At 29.3% G+C, this 23,868-nt stretch overlaps 1 protein-coding gene across 2 annotated transcripts in view; it reads right to left on the bottom strand.

The window, feature by feature from the left end:
• Positions 1-23,868, bottom strand: part of LOC123291979 (neurexin-1) — a 357,550-nt gene that overhangs the window by 23,446 nt on the left and 310,236 nt on the right. For both annotated transcript variants that reach the window (XM_044872472.1, XM_044872471.1), the window contains exons 7-9: positions 23,154-23,261; positions 502-694; positions 235-426 (exon numbers count right to left, since the gene is read on the bottom strand). In XM_044872472.1, coding sequence (XP_044728407.1) covers positions 235-426; positions 502-694; positions 23,154-23,261 — 493 coding nt within the window. The remainder of the gene's footprint in view (positions 1-234; positions 427-501; positions 695-23,153; positions 23,262-23,868) is intronic.

Here is a 23,868-nt window from a genome sequence, read left to right as displayed (position 1 = left end):
GTTTTTGAGCCTTAACCAGAAAACGAACAGCTGTATATTTTTATATATATAGATAGATTAATAAATCTGTGGTTTACGCTACTGTCAATTTTTAGCGGAAAATTTAACGAGTTGAGTTCTCTAAATAAACGTGGGAGAAACGAAAAGTCATGGCAATGAAAAACAGGAAAGTCTTTTATCCTGAAATTATAATAAATCTTCTTGATTCAAATTTAAATATCAGAAAATGCATACCAGAATCTTGTTGTTTTGCATACGAAGCCAAATCAGTTGGCTTCCCATTAATATTTAAATCTCTTAAGCATCCCACAAAACCTTGCTTTAAAACGCCTGTCCAGAGTGCAGGTGGAATTGGAAACGAAGTAAAAGGAGATCCAGTACCACCCACGTACATACTTCCATCTAATTCTAATTGATTTGAGTCCCCTGTGAAATATAATGTCAATATTAATAATTATTATTTAGTATACTAACAGCAAGACGAATAAATATATACAATACCTGGTGTCATAAACTCCGCTGGTACATTATCAACAATAATTCTACCTTCACGACCTGTACGTCGTAATGAGAATTCATGCCATTCCCCATCATCAACACGCCTCCTAGAACCTCGTACCTTAACACCACCAGAACCCAAATCTAAATGAATGTAGATATGGCCATTCAATAATTCAACAGCGAATAAATCCGACTGAAAATAAAAAAAGAATGAAATGAATATGGATTTAAAAAACTATTCAAAAACAGATTAATAATTGAAACTTTCACATTACAGCTATTTAACTGTCGCCATCGGAATTTACTCCCTTGCACTTCGAGTGCATTTCCTATACCCGCTTGCGAAAACTATCTAAATTTATTTGTTGTGGCGGCGGGAATTAAACTCTCAAGACTAGATATATCGTGTACTATAGTCGTTAATGAACTAAGCTATCTGGGCCGGTATTCAAATTTTTTGTTTCCTTGATATTCAGAATTTAAAAAAATAAAACACCTTCGTTTTGAATGTAGCGTAATAAGGCAAAAAAAATAAACAAATGTCTGTAACAAATTTGCAGAAACTTTTCTTTTGTCATCCTAAATATAGGCTTAAAATCAGATATAATTACAGATGATCTAAGAGACGGTATAAGATCGATCTTCACCCAACTGATAGCCAGATGAGACATATTTTTATGACATTTCATTGATTTTTATACACTCTTTATCACAGTTTTTCTATCGAAAAGTATTCTTGGCAATAAACTTAATTCAGAATTAAATTAATTTTAATCTTTTTTTCCATGAACGGTTTTTTAACAAGCCTATATCATTCATATATGGGGGTATCAGGGTGAAATCGACCTGATACCTCTTGTACTTTCTCTTCCTCTTGCACTCTTGTATTTTTTCAAAATTAATAAAAAACTCTGTATGCCATTGACTATATATATGATTGACAATATTGATAATATATTAATAGTATATAACTGATGAATATATTTTTGTTACTCTCCATTATCTCCTTACTCACTTTAATTGTTTGTTTTCCATTTTTAACCGTGAATAGTTCAAGAATTTGAGCTATAGAGTATGCATCTCCTGCTTTTACTTCTACAAACTTTGAAGAAGACAACAAAATATACTTAAAGAAAGAAATGATGATGTATAATATGTAAGTTTTTGAATATCGTTGTAGTATGCACCTAATTTTAATTCCTAAATAAAACCATTTAACAGGTATAAAATAACATAGTTAGAACTGGGATGTTGGAAATAGTCGTAAGTAATGAGTTTGTATATAAATTTTGTTGGATAATTATTTAAATAATAATTGCAACAAATAATGCCGTGACAATATGTTACCAAGAGGATGGTTTAAAAGTAACGTTTTAAATTTTACATAAATAAAATGTAAATGAGGCGAATGAATGAAAAAAGTGACAATTTCTAATTGTGCCTTTATCTCAAATGTCGTATTTTTCAGAATTTTTTCTCATTAAAACAAATTTTAATGGTCTCCATTAAAATAAGATGTTAAATTGTACAACGAAATCAACTCTGGAGAATGGAAAACTAATTTTACTAGAAAGATCAGTCTTTTTAGGGAATCAATTTTTAAAAGAAGAGATAACTTTCCTATTTAGTATTTCGTGTACATTACATATTTTTTCATCACGCCTTGATTAGCTTTACCTATTTGGCTAAGCTTTTGTTTATGTATTCTTCTGAAAAGGAAGAAACAGTAAATTAATTTTGTAATTATTGTGTGTCTATTTTTAACGAATACCATTCTAAACAAAGATTCTGTATAAAATTATAGATCATTGGTAGCCCCCGATCTCGAAGTTTTTTAACCGGAGCAGGAACTTGATATTGTTGTCCTCCTCTTCAGCGTTGGCATAAAAGATGGCATTTTTTGTGGGAAAATATAAATCATTTAATAAATAAATTAGCATTCTCTATTTGCTATTAATTTTAATCTGCGTGATATTAAACTAAACACAGACGTCTTGTGTTGTCTTTTATGTCGGAACAAATGACAATCAAGACAATTCCTTATTCTTTAGGATACGTCTAGATTTTGTTGCTGCAGCTTTACACTACGTGATTTCATCTCTGCGAAAAAACCTATTGGCTCATTAAAATTCTTCTTAAAGGTTGTTTTATATTCAAATGCCTTTGATTTTTCATTAATTTAGGTTACTAGATCGTTAAAAACGGCAAGTTTTTGATAACATCATTCAAGTCTTTTGAATATTTCGTGCAAGAACGACTCGATTTATCTATAGATCCTTAAATCTAACATGAGATACGTTTATAAATCAAGTAAGGATGTGACCTAACTGACCGTTATAAAATCTTTTTTCCAACACATTATATTTTGATTGCTTGGGCAAGTGTTAAGATTTTACATTCCTCCCTCAGATGCCGGAATGGTCACAGACCATAGACCGTATGTTGATAGCAGGAGTCACTTGTATTAAACTTACGGTGAGGAATGAACCACCTACTTCCATTTCAGCTTTAGTTCGCTCATGCTAATATATTAAAATTGATGACAGAGCCAAGTAAAATCACAGGATAAAGGATCGCAAGTTGCAAAAGGGTGAAGACCAGATTTTGTGCGAAAACTTGAAATTTTTAATGTAAATCAAAAGATAAGACAGTGCAAATTGAAAATTTCGACAGGCTATCCGTTCAGTTCACTCATAAATATAATCTTATTTTATTCAACACATAAATGCTTTTTACGGTCTAACCATGAGTAATTTTGTATCCAGACACCGTGACATTTTATTGATATCTCAAATTGAAATAGTATTTTTAGATGGAGTAACTATAAAAATAAACAACTATTATTATTCAATTAAAACATTATTTCAATCAATGGAAAATGTTTCTATTTATGTATAGGTGAACTTTATTGTAAGATAATTGAATTTTCAATCAGTACCTATTATTTATATACAACTAGTGTTGAATTTCATGACCAATGTGAATTAAACGTTAAGTATTAATTCCTTTAAGACTCCGTGTTACATGCTTGACAAAATTCTCGCTATAACTGACCGCATAGTACCAAGCTCATTCTGTGAGTTTGTATACATATATATACAGGGAGTCTAATACGAAATATCACTTGTATTTGTACAAACACCCCGTACATATATCTGCCATAAATCACTTCGAGTCATATGTACTTTGAATCATTCTTAGTTATACAAATCCTTGCTGGGTTTTTTCAGAACGATAGCTTAAATATGACGTTATCATGCTGATTTGAAAACGTAGCACTTTCGAAAAATTTGTAGAGAGAAGTTTGGTAAACCAGCCAAAAAGAAGTTACTCGCGAAGTTTCAAGTATTAATAACCATTAAACAAAGCACCCGCTTTGTCCCACGGTCTTTAATATAAAGTATGCATTAAATTTTACAATTATTTTCTCCTTTGCTGTTTGTTACTATGTATAGATTAGTGTAAAGTAGATCGATACTATACTATCGATAAAAGAGCAAAAAGTAAAGTTTTCAATGATACTATATGATGTTGTTCCCTAGAGTGATGCAGAAGCACTGCATGCTAAAGAGAACGCCTTAAGGTACAGCAGTAAGGGTGATGCTAGGCACATTGTGTATGAACCATATTACACTATGGTTTTGTCATATGGGTCACAAAGTTTTATCGTTAGTACGTTATCATGTAAACTCACATAATAGTTTAAAAAAACGGAAAAACACGCTTTTGTAACTAGTTAAAAAGTAGAAAATAATTTCTATAAGTTAAAAAAGAAACAATAAAGGGATTAAAAAAAGTCATTTTATCGTAAAAAAGCGTGAAGTAGTAGAAAATTAATTTTCTACTTTTAAGTTTCCGTGTTTTTAGATATGAGAAACTCGTTAACCTTGAAGATCCTGATTAGGATAATCGGACAAACATCATCGGCCCATGATAAGTGCAAAGTTTCAATTCAATCCGAAGATTTGACGTGGGTGAAAATTCCGTTACCTAGACACATGCCAAGCTAATAAAAGCGTGTTAAAATACAAAGTCTGTGTTAATATTAGTGCAAAAAAAGACCATTTCCATTGCTATATTTGAAAAAATGATTTGAATAACACATACTAAGTAAATGTAAATGACTGGTGACACATTTTCCCCTATTCTATATGGGTACTATTATATACATAGAGATAGAAAGCTTTTACTATTAATATAATCACTCACAATCGAATTCGAATTCAGTAAACTGAATTTAATTGAATGTACATTAAATTGGTCATATAAATGTTAAAACATTTATTACAGATATTCTAAAAATAATATTGAGTTTGCACCGTGTGATCTAATTTTATAAAACTCTTGTAACACGGTGGTCGCTAATCCGAAACGGCTCGACCGACTTTAATGAAATCGTTTTTGGATATTTAAGTAGGTACCTATATAAGAATAGGTCGTAAAGTTTTTTTACACCCTCCTACTCCCCCCACCCCTATTAAGAGGTTTCTGGCATACGAATCCGTTATTTTTTAATCCACTACTTAAGCGATTTTACAAACTTTTTCGCCTCACAAGTAAGAATGCTACATTGCCAGCAAATAACATGGACAATTTTTTTCTGAAAAATTTGGGTTTCCACAAAAATCAATTAAAACCCATGAAATTGTGGGATAAAGAGGAGACAAGTGAAGACACGCGAAGTGAAGGCTTTAGCGTGGTAGTCTTTATTTTGAAAATTAACATTGATTCAGCTAATACGAAATTGTTTCACGGTTAGGGGGTTCGTCAGGTCAGCTATAGTAAGTTACAGAATAGTTCGCCAGGTCAGCTATAGTAAGTTACAGAAAAATAATATGGTATAAAATATAGTACGATATCGAATGTTAGTGGCAAAACGGTATAGAGAGGACGATATTCGATATTTTTGACTGGTATTATAATCTTGACGAAAGCATCTTGTACGGATTTTTCCCGTACGTCCTGCAGGACATTAAAATGACTTTTTTTGTATGGAAAAGAATAATATTAATATTTTAGAGTAAGTGGTTTTGGAGTAATCAATATATTCATTATTAACATTTCTAACAGGATTGCTCTAAAAAGCATTTTGATCGAGTGTTAGTGATATTGTTTATTTACGTACATATTGCTTTTTGAAAATTTCCACAACAAAATTCGAGACATTCTAAATCGGACGAAGGAATATTAAATTGATTACCGAAAGATCCTATTCTTGTGATCAACAAGATACTCACTCAGAATATTTTCACACTCATATTTACATATAAACTGTGAAAAAAAAACCGAATGTATAATAATATTTTTTGCAAGCAAGTATTTATAAAATCCTTTGTCGACTGTTCGATATGTGTCCTTTTTGATAGGGAATTAAAATAAAATTAACATGCAGTCGATTGGGTTGTTTTAAATGGTATGTTTTTATCTTCTCATTTTATTTCAGATAGAATTAGGAAACAAATCTTTATTTATCGAAATCTCTTTTATAATCGCATGACTTATTTATTTTGTATTTTTAAATAAATACAAATGGCTTAAAATAAAATAATATGAACACCTAGAAAGAACGTAACACAAGTTCTGTATACGAATGCGTATTTTTTCCCAATTATCAACAACAACAACAACAAAATTTAAATAAACCGGGATTCAAACTCATGATCAATAGCAGCTTAAAAGAAGAACAATTGTTATAAAAAACAAAAGAGTGAGAAAAAAATCATTTTATCGTAAAAAAGCGTGGGGTGTTATATTTCGATTATTTATTGGTTAAAGTAGTCATTATATCCTTAAAAGCATGCACTTTTTTACGATTTAATGATTTTTTTTTCACTTTATTTCTTTTTCCAACTAAGCACTTGTTAGACTACAATTTTTTGTTTATCTTTTAGATTAAAAAAATAGGCAATTTAAATTATCTACAATAATATCTACAAAAGACTTATTACCATTTTTGGCTTAAAGAGTACGATTACGGAGTTATAGGCCATAATGGTTTTTTTTTAAATGGCTTCCACCCTGCAAATTCGTAAGAACTTTGTGCATTTACATTCAGTACGTGATATTAAACCTATTCTTAGAAAAAAATAACTGCAATTTAGTGCAAGAAAAAATTCTCAATTATCTGTAGCTGTAGTGCAACAATGAACGAGTATTATCTTCAAAAATATTAATTTTAGAAAGAAAAATTTCAAGTAAAAGTTTAAGGAAATTTGTAGATTTCAAAGTAAAGTTATTAGCATTCTATTGTGGGATAATATAAGATATTATAAGACATATCGTTCAAATAGTCAATAAGTAAATCGTCATAGTCGTATAAGTCATAAACGGTTAGTGATACAAAAAACAAAAGAAAAAGAAATTCAGTTATCTACAATAAAGATTATTACCATTTTTGATCTTAAATACACGGTTACGGAGATATAGCCCAAAACGGTTTTCCTTAAAATTGAGACTCCTCCCGTCTCTTTTTTTGTAAGGATTTTGTGCATTCACATTCAGCACGTTATACTGAAAATATTAAAATAAAAAAATAGCTCCTGTAATTTAATGCAGAAAAAAATAATTTGTAGTTTGAAGTAATTCTATAAACATTCTTTCTTCCATCCCTTCGATTTATAAAAGCATCTGAAGTAGTAAATATTTGTTTATAATCCCTATGTTGACTTTTCTTTGACAATTAATTTTTCAAATTATCAAAAAAAAATTGTATTATCAAAAAATAAATGATCAAATATAATAATCATTATTTCGTTTGAAATAATACGTTTTATTGAAATATAAAATGGATATCATACTCCGTTGTGAAAAGGTTTTATTTTTTCTTTCTTGTGTGTCTTTCAATCGATTATTAAAACTTTTGTGTTCGTTACAAAATAAAACGTTCCACATCATTTCGGATTTCCGCTACACAAGAAAAGTTTCTTTTTGAGAGAAAAGCTATTATATTGATTAATAATAAAAACATTTGGTAAAATTCAAATCCATTTGAAAAAAATAAAGAAAATAAACTTCTATTTTTTTCAAATTAAAGAACATTTATCAAGAAGCTTATAAAAGAAAATTGAATGTTTAAAATTAGATTTTCAAGATTATAAATTATGTAGTTCTCAAGTTAAATATGACAGTTTATGCTTTTAAAAATCTTTCTCGGAATACAAGTGGTAATAATTATAGGTCAGGTCTAGGGTTAAGGTATGTTTCCAATGCTGTGCGACTGACGCATTATACTGCTAGTATGAAATTTTATGCAAGCGTTGGCTTAGAAGCGTTACTGCGTGCGGTGCGGGAGTGCGAGTCGTGCGGCTATACCTTTGAAAATGCACTACTGAAATTGTTAACAGAGTGAGAAACACGTCTCAAAGTAGATTGACAAGGATAATAAATGCCGAAGCATGGTCATAATACGCATGTCTTAATATACAACATAATATCCTGGCGCGTATTTAAAATAAGATTATACCACTTTAAATAAAGTTAAAACAGTATTGTTTGAAAAAAAATACCATTTTATTCAATATTATTGTCTCACAAATTAAAATAAATAATTATGATAATTTACATTTGAAAAATAATATTTGTCTAATTTGATTTCTTAGTTTAATTAATTAGTGTTTTTCAATAATTTTAATTTGACTTTTTCTATAACATTAACATGTAAAGAATTGCAAATTAGTCTTAACAGACTCCTTTAACGCCAAAATTTTTCACTGGAAGAGCTAGCATCGATTTTATTCTTCCTACCATGACTACGTACACAACGGATACCAACCATACAAAACATGACTACATTAAAATAATTTTGAATTTGTTGTCCACGATTTTTTCGTAAATTTGATATGTTTGTTTTGAAACGTGGCATATATTCTCGAGTTGAACAGAATCCTGACTAATATTAATTATTGGAAGAATAAATTGGTGAGGCAGAGAATTGGAAGGGGGAGGGAGATGATGAAATATTGAATCATATATAATAAAAAGTTTATTACAAGTTAAGTTATTATTTCAGAAATTAATAAGTTATTCGAATGTAGAAATAATTTAAAAAAGCAAAGAACAAGAACGAAATGAAAAGTTTAAAGACTTATTGGAACAACATTATTATATCGTGTATAGTTGAGAATTGTAGAAAATGTAAACAGCAATTGTAAGAAAAAGTCAGGGGTGTAGTTAGTAATAAATATTTATTACTTTCAAACTTTTCGAATAACAGATATTGCATCTAAAATATCACGATATAGATTAAAAACCAACACAACAGATTAAGGATAATGAAATTTTAACCGTGGCTCGTATTTCGAATTTATGAAAATCGAGATTTTCGACTTTTGTATTTCCACGATGTTTTTTGCCGATGGGATGATTATGAAAGGTAGATTTGGCAACAAAGAAAAATTAACAGTGGCTCGGGAGTGCTATTTTTGACAACAGTTTCTGTAAGAAGAAAGCTATTGGCATCATAATAGGTATGCAGTAATAAACAATAAACAAGGGCTTGCAACAAAAATTTTCGACCGTTGCAAATATCCTACGATTTGTTTCTAATTTGACTAATTTGACTGTCTTTATCTAACACACACTTTGCTCTTTGTCTTATATATTGGTCTTGCGACTTTTATAATTTTGCGACCTTTTTCTTTTTAGCGTACTTGGTGCGGTACTTTGATCTTGTTCTCACGCATAAGCAATACCAAACAAGGTTTACAAGGCCAAACAAGACTTGAAGGCCAAGACCAATGAATAGCAAAGATGCTAGACCCATTACACTGAATTCGTAAAACAACGATAGTCAAATACAGCTTTTGTTTTTTTTCTATACATTATGCTGTCAATTACTTTTTTAATATAAACGACAGGCAAAAGAAAATATATATTCAGGGTTACAACGTTTTTCTTTATCACCAAACGTACCTGTATTAATCTTCCCATGGCAGACCAAAATATTTATAGAAACTTCGATTCAGTATTGACGTTCCCGCCATATTTACTGGACTACTTATTTTAGTGTATTTATATTGAATATTTTCGAAATGATTTTTGTAGTAAAATCTCTATCGATCATATTTTCATTTAATATAGTTTAAAATAATAACGTTAATGTCGTCCCCCCTCCTCTTGTTAGGTGGACTATGGAATGTATCCCATTGGCTGGCTAGGAACGGGTTTAAAAGTAAGTTTTGACAAGAATGAAGGAAAATTTCCGAATTTCCTATGTGGCGTGTTTTTTTCGGAATAAGGGAACAAGGAATGTTTCCTTCGGAGTAAGGAATGCAGTATGTTGAAAAAACCAGTTTAGATTTTCGAGACAACTACGATTTTGTCATCCTTACCATGTTACTAAATGAATTCTATTTAACCTAGCATTGGAAAATCATGAGCATAAGAACAGCAAGTGGTAAAGGTTAAAATGAGAACCTGTTTTGTCTATCGAAAGTATGAAAGTGAAATCTTTGAAATCCGCAAAAATAAATAAAAGAAAAGGAGCCTTAAATACGCCAAACAATTTGTTCGTTATATTAGTCAGGCGGACTACTTAAAAATTTTCCCTTTTTATAATTAACATTTAGATACATTTCATTCATTGAAAACAAATTTATAAAACTGACATTGATGTGGTCAATAGGTTTTCCGAGATGTGTCTACGTTGCAATCAGAACTATAGGATTAGTTTTTTTGAATGAATTGAAAATATTTTAAAACAAGAAAACGTAAAAATATTAATACCTAAAATATTTAAAATATTAAAAGCGAGATACTACATGGGCACCTTGACTCATCATATTTATGTCTTGTCTCCAGTAAGAATGATCTACGGACTCATAATCGAATAAAATAACTGAACGAATTGTATTTTTAACACGTTGCATTTATAAAACGAATTTTTATATATATTGTGAAAGATAGTTGTTGAATTATATTAAAATGGATACATTTATATAGAATAAACTGACTACCTCTATAGCTACTATATAGACGAATTCATTGTGAATTTAAATTGAAAAATTGAAATAAAGATTTTCTGTCAGACTATTTTCAAACTATAAATCCATTCTTATCAGTTTTACAGTGTGTTTGTAACTTCGACAAGATTATTGACCCTATTCTATTCGTCGTTTTTTTTTTCTCTATGTGCAAAAGAAAAAAAGGCACCTCATAAATTTTCCTCTGATTCACCCACATTTTTACAATAAAATGGCATCGTTCCAACATAGACAGTTTCATACAGTTTAGATACGTAGATGTGTGTTCCTATATAGTTATATAACATATAGGCTGGTTCTAAATAAGTACAAAATTTTTAGTCTGGTAGACACATTAATGTCCTAAACCATTTTTCATCCAGAAGAACAGGTTTTGATGTTGAGGTTTTATTATATTTTTAATATAATTTAGTTTATTCCGATAACAATGGTTAAAGATAAAGTGACAATTGAATTTCAACCACTGAGATTATACCTTTTACTCTAATAAAAATTAGAAAAATTTACAAGAATTTTGAAAAATAAAAGTATCCAGGCAGGTAGAATATGAAGACCTATAATATACCCAAATTTCAAATCGATAGAGTAACGGATATTAATCACAGTGCTTGTAAATTCAATTGTAAATTTAACCATTCTTATCCGGAAAACCGCTTTTCTTTATGAACTTCTTTCCCACCAATGAATATTTAAGAGGATTCTTAAGAAAATTATAAAGTTCTACGCCAATCAAAAATTTGTACATAACAGCCTTAAAAAAGGTAAATCACGCAAAATATTTTGTAATTTTGGCATAAAGAATTTATTTACAGTTTTGTCATTATTTTCACAATTGCCTGACACTATTTAACTATATCTGGTCTATGAGCTTCGAGTCATCGCATCGACATTTTAATTCGGATTGCAATTCAAATATCAAAATAATCATGACAAGTTTACAACCGAAAAAAATTTTAAAGATAATAAATATATACAAACATAAACTAATTTATCTGATAACAAGTGAAACCAAACAATTGACTGAATTAATTGTTGAAATACCATGTATAGCCAGTTTTCGTTTTTAAATTATCGTGATGACAGGCGAACAGACGGAAATGGTCTAATGAAGTGATTTTTTAAACACCTATAGCAAAATTTTGTTCATAGCATCAATATTTGTAAGCGTTACAAACTTGGGACTAAACTTAGTATACCTTGGTATATATAACATACATACATTGTATAAAAAATTTTTTGGCAAGATGTTTAGTGTTAATAATTATTCACAAATTCGAAAGATCAATTGTTGAGCAATATTTGCCATATTAATTTTGATAAAATAATTTCGGATGTTATTTTGAGGTAAATATGATTTCTGTACCCAGATCTTGAAACTCTTTCTATATTAGGTTTAGAAAAATGTAATAAGGTATATTTTTTTCTTCATCGTAATATAATCAGTACCAGGACCCTATGGTCTAAGTGTGTCCCACCCCAGGACAGCTCACTCTAACCTAACCTAACCTAATATAATCAGTACAATATCCAAATTAGTACTTATGAATGTCAATCAGTTTTCTAGAACGGATGTCAATCATAACTAGTTCAAGAAAATTAAGGAAACAAAGCAAAAAGTTTTTTATTTGGAACGTAGTTATTGCACTTTACATATTTGGCGAATGAAGGCAAGACTGAAAAACCGTAACATTTTTATCGTCACGAAGCTTTTTTTAATTAATATTTTTATAGTGACTCCAGCTAGGCATGCACCAGGATATCTTGTGTCCGGATGATGTGACCACCGAACTGTGAAGGATGCTTTTATACGTGTCATTAATTTGTTACTAATGCTGTCAGTTTGCATTTGCTTTTCATAACTTTTTAAAAATAAAAACTATTAATTAAAGTTTTAATATTTTATATTTTACTTTTCATTTGATTTCTCTCAATTGTTAATTTATTATATTCTGTTTGTTATTTAATACATAATATATATCGTAAAGTTGCTACCCGGTGTCATACAGCACTTTTTTGTATTTATTTATTCATTTATTTCAATGTACTAATTACTAGGCCCAGACCAGCCCAGCAGGAGTGATGCAACTTTATTTAGCTCGAAACTCTTTATTTACTACCAAAAAATAGAAAATAAAAAATACATTTTGCAATATCTCAATTATACGCATAATTCAAATTAAAGTAACTTCTGTTGTTGCAAATTGGATGACAAATAACATATATTAGAGTTATAAGACGTTACTTTTAGCAGAATGGTTAAACTGGAGTCATCTGTCAAACGGTTTCCAAGCGAGTCTTTAATGTTATTGATCTCTGAAAATAATGACTTGAAGGCATAAGTAGATTAAAATATGGCTAAAATAACACGAGCCAACTTTTTACGATTGCTCGCATTTCTTCGTAATATAATACTTCATAGTGAGCTTTGTGATCAGTGGATACCCAAAATATTGTGTTGCGTACCATTGGTTTGCCATCCCTGCCTTAGAGCTTTGGTTTACCCGCACTTATTGTTTTGCAAAAATATTTTTAATCATGCTATATACTTTATAGAATTGTTCAGTACCAATAGCTGTGGTAGTTTGGATATAGTATGGTTTGATATGTATGTATGATATATGTTTAGTATGGATATAGCCGGATGTTTACACTTCAATGCTAGCGGAACAGGGTCACACGTGGGTTTAATACACATACTAGAAACGGAAAGAATTATACACAGACGAAAGTTTTTTGGGGGAAATATAAACGTATCAGAGTTATATTAATAATACTTTGTGAATGTGCATTGTGCTTGAGTAGATATATACAAATATGCGACATTGAATCTTGGATATCAAGGAAAAAGTATCATTAAAAACAGAACTTTTGTTCTTTAAGGATGTACGAGCGCCAGTGCAATTTTGGATAAAAGGCTTGATTATTTTGTTATATGAATTTTGGTCTAAGTATAAATCAATTCTGAAAATTTTAGGTGGGGGTTGCCCGATTAATTAAATAAATAGTGTCTTCAAAAGTAGGCATATTTAACATTGGTCTTATGGGGAAACGGTAGATGGATGATATGTTTTTATAGATATCTCCAAAACTAGTCGGTGGAAATTAAGAACTAATAAAATTAAAGTTAAAAATTTAATAAATTATTGAAAAAAAACCCGTTGTGCCTGACTAATTAAGGATGCATGAGCACGGTAGTGGGAGCACAAATTAAAAAAATATATATTTTCAATTTTGATGGTGACTTATGTTATTCCTGACAATATAAGACGAAAAGTGAGAATACAATTTTTCTATATTTGGAGTAATTTTCAAAATATTGAAAATTTTGTTTAATTATTTAGCTTTCAATATTCCGAAAACCAAGGCAGATATCGAAAAATTTTATTCTCATTTTTCGTCTACATTCATGAAGTTATAACAAAGTTGAAAATATGGTACAAATCATTTTCTACCATAAGTATAACCTTGCCGTGGTGCTCGTGCTACCTTAAGATGCAATTTTAATAATTCATAGAGTTTCTTCAAAGATCCTTTTTCAAATTTGATAAACAAGTTAGTGATGTCGCAAGAAGTGAGAAAAATAAAATGTTACGAGAATGTGTCAACAAGAGAGACAATAATATTTTAATAATCCTGAATGTCGATAATTACTCGATTGAGTACACAAAAGATATTCAAGACAGACGATGAATATTCGAGAGGTAAACTAAAGATTTCACAATCAATTTTTAACAAATTTATATACAAATAATCTAAATCAACGTTTTTCTACTGTTTCCAGTTTCGCAAGGGATAATTTAATAAAAATTGGCTAATGTTGACAACAAAATAATTCTTCATTGAGTTGTAAAAAGTGCACATTCCCCTTGCAGCATGTATGTCGAGTTGATTTGATATTTGGAATTAATCCAAAAGACCCGACTTCGATTCCTTGTATATGTGTATTTTCAATTATCTTAAATTAGATAACTTATCTTTAATTTCAAAACTACTTGTTGATAACTCAAACATATTTAAAACCACTTATAAGTAAAATATTTAAAATGGGTTTTAAATTAATTATTTAAAAATATTCAAAACTGAAATGTCTTGCTATGTACTAATAAAGATAAATAACAATGTGGTCAAATTTTCTGTGCCTCACTGTACTTTATAGCACACAGGAGTCAACTACAACTATTTTTGTGGTAGATTTTTTTTTTTGAAAATGATAGAAATTAAAACGTGCTGAAATTTATCTAAAACTTTTATTGTATTTTTTTGCAATTTTATTATGTTTAGTATATCTCTAGGACATAAAAACTAATGTTATTCGAAAGTTTATTTAGAATGTAGCACAAGAGCGACTAATGAAATTTTGAATTGAAATTGACATGAGTTTTTGTACACAACTTTATAAATGGTTCTATAGGTAATGAAGACGCCTAATTCATTCAAATATTTTCAATAAACATGCTCGAAGTTTTCTATTAAAGCAAGCAAAGTTGCGACATGGAAATTTATCTCAAAGTTAATTTGCCTTTTTTAATTAGGTATGTATATCTATTTTCTAGGAAAATGGGGATGGCGGATAAATTAAAACATATCAATTTTGCTTCAAACATAATTTTACAAGGTAAATAAAGTTTTTGAAAGTCGGAAATTATAAGAGATTCAATAATTTACGTTTTTTGCAAGATTGAATATAATAAATAAGAAATACTTATGATTTTAATCTTAATTAAAATTTACGCATAAAAATACTCAATTCAATTCAATTGTACCAGACATGGAAATGGGTTGTAGAATAAAAAAATTTTTAATATACACACAAACATTCAAAAATATTTGTCACATGCCTTTGAATTTTTTTTTGTAAATTTCTAAATGTAATTTCGGTGTAGTAAAAGGTGCTATTTTTTAAGTGTTTAGTTTTTCTATGATTATTATGACAGTGCCTTTCACACTTAGTTACCAGCTCTTTGACTAAAAAGTTATACATGCATGTTATAATGAAAGTATGGAGTACCTAAATAAAATGTTCTAGGTAATGTCTAACTATCCAGTCGTATCACAGCACAAATATCACATATCGCTATGATAAAAAGATAATATAAAGTAGTATCTGTGCATTGTTTATTTTCGACTAGATTCAGTCTGAAAATGAATACATTTTTATAAAGCATTATTCAACTTTTAATTATACAATTGGGTCACATAAAGTGGCGAGTAGGACTTGCCTCATGCTATTTCTAGAACAAAAATTGATTTGTATAATTATTTTCGGAGATTAGAAAGAAGAAAAATTCACATAAGATGGTCAGCTAGAAAAAATTTTTATTTATTTTTTTACCTGGAATTTTCTAGCGAATAATTAATAAGGTATAAAGAGACGGATAAGAGACGGTATAAGGTCGATATTCGACCATCTGATAACCAGATGAGATATATACTTTATGACATTTTATTGATTTTTAAACACTTCTATTATAGTTCTTCTATCGAAAAGTTTTTATAGCTAATGTTAATTAATGATGTTCGAGCGCCAGGGCAATTTTGGATAAAAGGCTTCATGTTTTCTTATATGAAGTTGGCCTAGGTGTAAATCAGTTTTGAAAATTTTAGGGGGGGGTTGCCCGACTATTTAAATAAACAAATTACTTCAAAAGTAGGCATATACATATAACATTGATCTTATATGGGAAAACGGTAGATGGAAGATATGTTTTCATAGATTTCTTCAAAATTAAAAAAAACTATTTTAATTAAAGTTAATACCTTAATAAACTATTGAAAACAAAAAAAACCCGTTGTGTCCGAATAATTACGGGTGTATGAGCTCGGTAGTGCTCACAAATTTAAAAAAATATATATTTTCCATTTTAATTATGTTATAACTTGACAACATAAGTCGAAAAGTAAGAATAATTTTTGCGATATCTGGAGTAATTTTCAAAATATCGAAGATTGAAAATTTTGTTTAATTATTTAGTTTTCAATATTTCGAAAATCAAGGCAGATATCGTAAAATTTTATTCTTATTTTTCGTCTGCATTCATGAAGTTATAACAAAATTCATCATCCAAGTTGAAAAGAAGCTACACATTATTTCAACCACTAGTATAAAGTTGCCTTGGCGCTCGTACTACCTTAACAGCCATCATACGTGAAATTCAATGATTGAAAGTTTTTTAATTTTAATGCGGGATAATTCTAGTTCAATTTGAATTATAATGCTGGCTTTCATTGAAAATACTGGATTCCAGTCAGCGATGTATTTTTCGGACGTAACATTATTTTACCGATGATGATAAGGTATTAGTATGAGAGTTGGTAACGTTTTCGGGAATTTATTTTCAACGTCTGAATTTTGGATATTTCTTTTCATATTGAAGGTAGGTAGACAAAGTTTATCTTGCACGTTCGTCTTCTTTACTCGCTAGTAAGGCAACCGAATTTCTGTCAGGCAAATTAACATGATATTCTTGAATTGTCAAGAAAATCACACTCAAATTATAGCCACACAAAAATGATTTTTTTTTTTAAATAATCGAGTGCGGTGTTTGCAACGGCAAAATGTCTAGCATTTATAATACATATATTGATAAAGGAAAATAGAAGATAATTTAAAAAAAATTGTCTTAAAATGATTTCAAAATTAACAATTTTCGAAGTAATTTTTGTTACATGTCCACTAGTTATCGTAAGATACTAAATTTATTTCATTTTTACCTAAGTAAGTAAAGAAATATAAAAAATCTAGCCGATTGAAAATCAACTTTTTCGTTACGTTGCTTCTTATACCATAAGAAATAATAAATCATAGCAGTTTAAAATTATTGGTAAATTTTGTTCTATTTACTCGAAAAATACTATACCATAGACATAAATTTAATAGGAATTCATCCAAAAACAAAGAGAAAAAGTATATTATGAAGTAAATAATAATAATAATGATTTCTGAAACCCTCTTCGATGTTAGTGACTTCATCATTCGATGTAGAAAGTATGATAGCTCTCTTTATACACACACACACACACCATTTATATTATAAGGTCAACTAATGTCAACTAAGAATTTATTTAGTGTTAGAATGGATATTATCTTTATGTATGACCTATGCCCATTTTAGGGTTATGTTAATTTATCATTGTAGTAACTAACCAACCAAGTGAGAGAGAATAAAATTTCTTATGTATATGTATATATGTATATGAAAAATTATATTCGATGACACTATGAAAAACCTTTTTTTTTCTCGCTATAGAAATTACGGTTTATAATATTACAATGATCTGTCAAAATACATTGTTTTTTTGTAGGAATACATTCAAAAGTTTGATTAGTTCATTAGGATTTTAATTAAATTTTTTTTTGCTAACATTTTTGGATATATTAATTATTCGTAAATACTCCAGCAAGTACAGCTTAGTGTTGAAATTTAATATATCAGTAATTTAAAACTGAGAAACTGAATGTCTATAAGCTGAGTGTCTGTGACGGAAATTACTAGGTTCCGTAATGTGCGTCATCATCGCCAATCCTCCTTTGAAAAGTCTCTATAATGCTGCTGCAATACTGCATATTTACGTTTTTCTAATTAGAAATAGTTCTCTGAAGGACTGTCTTTTGTTATTCGACATCTATGAGGTACTTAACGTACTTCGTTTTTTTCATAAACTACTCAAAAAACATGAAAACCAAACCAAATTTTAAAAGGTATTGATAACTGGGAATTATTGCTACCCTAAAAAATTAGTACATACGAAGTTACGAAATTTTTTTACTTCACCTATGTCAAGCAAATCCTTATTTATTATAAATGCAAAATTAAAGATGTTTGTTTGTTTGAATGTTTGTTACGCTTTCACGCAAAAATTCAGCCAATGGCTGCTCATACATCAGAATAACACATGAGGTATAATTTATAAATACATATTAAAAAATAAAAGTAATAATAAAATTTAGCCTATGACATTTCATTACTCCATCTATGACATCATTTTGAACAATAGGTACATTAAAAATTTCTATAAAATTGTGAATGATGTACCACCTGTCCATGTCATGATCACCTGTTCTGATACACTGAGTGAATCAAGATTAAATAATGAATATATTAAAAAAATTGAAATCTGTACATATATTTTACCTGTGTAAAACAATCCTTTTCCTTATTTCGAGTGTTATGGAAGAGCGATAAGCGAGAGCAAGAGAAGTGTAGGGTATAGCACGGTGGTGTCTACTTTTAAACTCAGCGAAGAGTTAAGAAAATAAATTTCTAATCTACGAAATCTCAAACAATTTTTATGCAACATGCTTGACGGTAGTCGACGATATTTTGAAAAATTCATAGTGACAAATGATTTATTGATGATATGTCTGTACCTAAATTTTTTTTTTTCAATTGTATGAGAAAAAATATCAACAATTCAGTACATAAATAAATAATTTCGATACACAATTGAAATGTTTCCTCGAATCAATTGATCGGAAAAATTGATATTATTGTTGTGATAAGTTACTGTAAAATATTAATAATTTGTAATAGCTGTAGTTTATACCGTGACGTTGTGAAAAATGAAAATAAAAATATTATCAATTTAACAATAGTTGAAAATAAGTTTTTCCCCATTTTCTATACAGAGTTGTATCGATTTTATTGGGTAAATTTGATTGCATTTTGAACATTTAAATTTTAAATACAAAAAGTTCAAATGATGCCTAATATCCTTTTTATCCGACTGTCAAAGAGTGGTTTCTGTTTGTAAATTTCTTTATTATTAAATTTCTTAGTACCTCTTATCGTCCAAACAGCTCAATAGATTTTCATATATAGATTTTTGAAAAAACAGAACAAATTGGCGGATTTTTGGAGTGAAATAGTAATACGTTATAAAAAAAATTCTATCAAGTTATTTAAAAAACTGTGGTTTCTTCATTTTATTTTGGCGTTACAAATGTCGATCTTTTGTCATTCGACTCACACTGTAGTTTTTAAATAATGTAAGAAGTAATAACGGTATGATATTAGTGTATGGAAATATATTTTCATATTTATTACAATTACTTTTCCTAAGAGACAAGAAGACATAGATATTTTATATTCAAAATAAAGTTAAACAATGCCTCTTTTTGCCCTCATAGAGTATCATGAATATTTTAATTTACTGCCATTGTTATGAAACAAGGTGATGTTTCATATACAGGTCTCTAAACTTGTAAAAAGTAAGTTTGGAAATGCAAGGAAAATCTGTTGAAATTTTGAATTATCTTGAATTTTTCACAAAATAATTATCTCTTAGGCTGACAGAAAAAATAAATAAATTTAAAAACAAACGATAATATTTAAAAAAAAATTAAGAAAACACGATTTTAATTATGTTAAGTTACTAAACAAAAAACACCGCTCGGACTAGCCAATCAGGTAAATTTTATAATATCAGGTACATATTTTCATCTATTCTTAGTAGGTGCGTTTGAAAAAATTCTACATATTTAGAAGTCCAGATGTGAGGAAGTTAAAAACCATAATACTGACTTTAATTTAGTATATACAAGGAGTTTAAAACATTAACTCTTTTAATTGTAACATTAATTTTTTCTGTTTTTAAGTTTTAAAACTCCAATATTAAGATTTAAGAAACATGGTGACATGACGTGATGTCATCTTTCATACTCAAATAAGCATTGATAATATTTTGTTATGAACTGTCAATGTAGATTTAATAAGTAATTTGAAAATTGTATTTATGGAAGTTGAAAAAAAATTAAAATAATGGCATTATTTTTATCAAAAAAAGAAATAATTTCAAATAATATTGCATTATTATTTTTATATCTCATGTGTCTTCCACTAAGTTACCACAATTTTGTCTTTTCATTTGGGATAAAATGTTGTTTATACTATACCAACAATGTGTACCAGTAGATTTCTTAACAGACTAAGAATAACGTTAACAGATTCGTATTACATTTAGACATTATAGGAAAAATTTGCTATTTTTTTAAACCAAAACTTTTTTTTGGTTTTAGACCAATTCTAACGTGGCCTTTTATTGCGACCAAATTGAGGTCTGAAAACGAAGCCTTCCTCGAACCCTCCAGTACCTTTCTTTTGAGGATGTAAACGCCAAGGCTGTAGATATCACATACTTAAACGGTGGTCCATATTTTGAATCGTTTTGAAGATACCTGAGATAAATAAGGTTCAGAGGGAATAAAGCGCACTCTTTACGCATACATGCATCACACTTCACACTTTACGCATACATGCGCTTAGTCGCTGTAAACGCTATGGTATTGTTTCGCAGTGAAGTATCGATGGAAGCGTATTAAAGGCAATATGATCCGAAAAAATTCATTCGATCGAGTTATTTTTTATCTTTTCTATAACTCTTTATTATACTTGGAAGTTAGTCGTGTGTACCTCAAGGGTCGAACCCGACCTACTCCACGGCTTTATTTTTATATTTAATAGCTCTTACCATGCCACCGCAGTATAAAAAGATCCAAAGAAAAGCTTATTTGATCTCAGAGATCTGACTTGCAAAATAATAAACCAAATCGAATCAAAAAATGGACCATCACATGTGATACCTAAGTATGTGATAGCTACAGCCTTGGCGTTTACATTTTCAAAAGTTAAGTACAAAGTAAGTTCAAGTAGATGAAGGCTACACGAGAGGCTGGTATGGTTGCTTCAGGAAACATGGACCGATAACTAGCGGAGGACATTTCTGATACTTTTGACCAAATTTTTTCCACCTACATGCAATCAGAGGTAGTTATACCTACCCAAACTTTGCCTAAACATTATGAGTTTCATGAAGGTAAGTGAACGAAATCTGATGCAAAGTGGTAGCTAGGTTTATCACTACCTATATGTTCATGATGAAAAGTCTCGTTGGTGTTATTTTAATTTTGGAGTTTTATGTCTTTTTTTCTTGATTAGGGTTTCGAGATCAAATCTTGATTGATATTCAAATTTAGACGTAGTAACCTCGCACAGATTTTTCGTATACATTTAGTGAGCCACAACTTCAATTTCCTATGCGTGAAATAAAAACTTTTCATGTGAAGTTATATAAAAAGCGATCATCTTCACTCTATACACTGGAATACCCTGTCGGTATATACATACAATGTATGTTACTGTTTTTGTTCAAACCATTAAATAAATTTATAATCATAAAAAGTTGCAGAGAGAACGAAGCAAATACAAAGCGATTTAAAACTATTTTTATTATATAAGTCGATGTAAGCTCTTTTTAAAAAATTGTCAGCACAGAAACACCATTTTAAAAAAGAATTATCTGTTTGACTTTATTCTTACTTTAATTTAATACAAAATTTTATCTGTTGAATTTAGATATTTTTATCGAATTTTCTTTGTTCACGGATTAACTTGTGTATTTTGTTATAGTATGCTTTCTCACCAATTCTTGATCTATGTATTTATAATTCGAAAATATCAATGTTTATAGTGTTTATTTTGAAAACATCTTTCGATTAAAAAAAAATTGTGCGTTTTTTTTATTGGCGGTTTTGATGAAGATTTGAAAAAGCCTGTAAAATTTGATTTAATTAAACAATGTTTCCTTCTAGAGTGATAAAATGTTACGAGTGTTGCCTTTATAAATTTGACTTTTTTGATTCTTGAAAAGATGCTTTAATTTTGATATTTTTTAGCGAATTTCCGAAGGAAATGGATATGTATATATCTGTAAGTTTTTGTGTCTGGTAATTGAAAGGACAAGTTCATTAATTAGAAAAATCGACCGACAGATAAACAAGGGGGGGGGAGCAGGATGCGCAAAGTACCAAATTTTGAATTTTTTCAAAATAAAAAATATTTTTGTATTATATGACCAGTTTTAAGCAAAAATATAGTCTTTTGATTTTTTATCTAGACGCTTAGTTTTCAAAATAAAAATTCTTGAAAAGTACAATATCCAATTTTAAGAAAAATGTGATATTTATTTTTTGAATCTTTGCTACGAATTTTTTTCAAAGATTGTGAACGGTTTCTTTCGCTTTCCAGTCGTTTAATAAAATCGTTTGGCATAGTTTATTAAGGTAGGTAATGTTACCAAGGCAAAGTAAGGTAAGGTAAGATTGAACGGTAAGAAAACCATTGAACGGCTTTGTAAACTGTTGATGGTCGCGTAGAGTAGTGAATCACTTATGCTAAATGGATAAATAGTTGGCTATATAACTTAAGTAAAATTCGCTTAATCAACTTTTCTCTGTTTTTCTATTCTGATTTGAAACAATATAACACTTTTTGTGTATTGAATAAGGAGTATTGATGATTTTATTTTTTGCATTTCTTAACAAAATATGAAAATAGAGCAAAAAAAAAAAAAAGACAAAAGTTAAATTAAAATTAAAATCATCCATGAAATACGTATGATATAAAAATTTTAAACTAGTAATAAGACAAATATTGGACAGGAAGATCAAACAATAATACTAAGTTTGCTATAAGCATCCATGTTAAATTCTGATTTAATAGAAAGAGATATTAAAGAATCTTTGATGTCTTTTATCTTGATTGTTTTTACCATTAATCAATTTCGCTGCAATAAATCAATTTTTTGTTTACCCAGTATGATTGAGTATTACAGATTCCTTTCTGTTTTAGCGAAGCCTTAAATTTAAAAAGAAAAAAACTTTATTGTAATACGTACCCTAGGAGGTCTGATACCACTGTTGTATATAATCAAACCATTGGGTTCATTTGTACGAAATTTGAATGATACAGTCCCTGATTTTTTTGCGTTCCATGCGGGTAATACCTGTAACAAAAAATTGTTTATTAGTATTTTTCAATCAGTGAATATTATATTATATCTACATTGTTTGAATATTGTGCATTGAGAGGGAATATATTTTGAATATACTACTAACTTGTACTAAACTCCGTTTTTCTGACCTACGCCAATAACAGAGGCCACCCACATTATTATTTGTTAATCTTTATTTATTTATCTACATATTTTTCAATTACATTTATGATGTGGTTTTAGTCGGTTACTTCGTTCTTATACAAGCGACGACAATGTGATCAGTTCTAACTCCCCCATTAATTATAATGGTTCACACTGCCGATGCCTGAATTCGAACCCGCAACCTAAGTCTAAGTAGTTAAACGTTCAAAGTCTAACGCCTTAGACCACTGGGTCATTTAGGCTCTTATTCTTTTAGCAGTTTGTAAGAGAAGTGGCGGGCCTGATGCCTATTATTCATTATAGGAGTGTAAAGTTGTTTAAAATACATAATTTCTTTGCGCCTATACATCCACAAAATATCTCACTCGATCGGGTGTTGTTAAAGATATCGATGACAATATTTTTGAACAAAAACTCCTTGAAAACATAAAAAAAATCAAATTCTTATGTGTCC

Source organism: Chrysoperla carnea, chromosome 2, assembly GCF_905475395.1.
Source record: "Chrysoperla carnea chromosome 2, inChrCarn1.1, whole genome shotgun sequence".
Classification (NCBI taxonomy): Eukaryota; Metazoa; Arthropoda; class Insecta; order Neuroptera; family Chrysopidae; genus Chrysoperla; species Chrysoperla carnea.
Note: the sequence above shows the minus strand (reverse complement) of the source record. Positions and strands in the feature narration are given on the sequence as shown.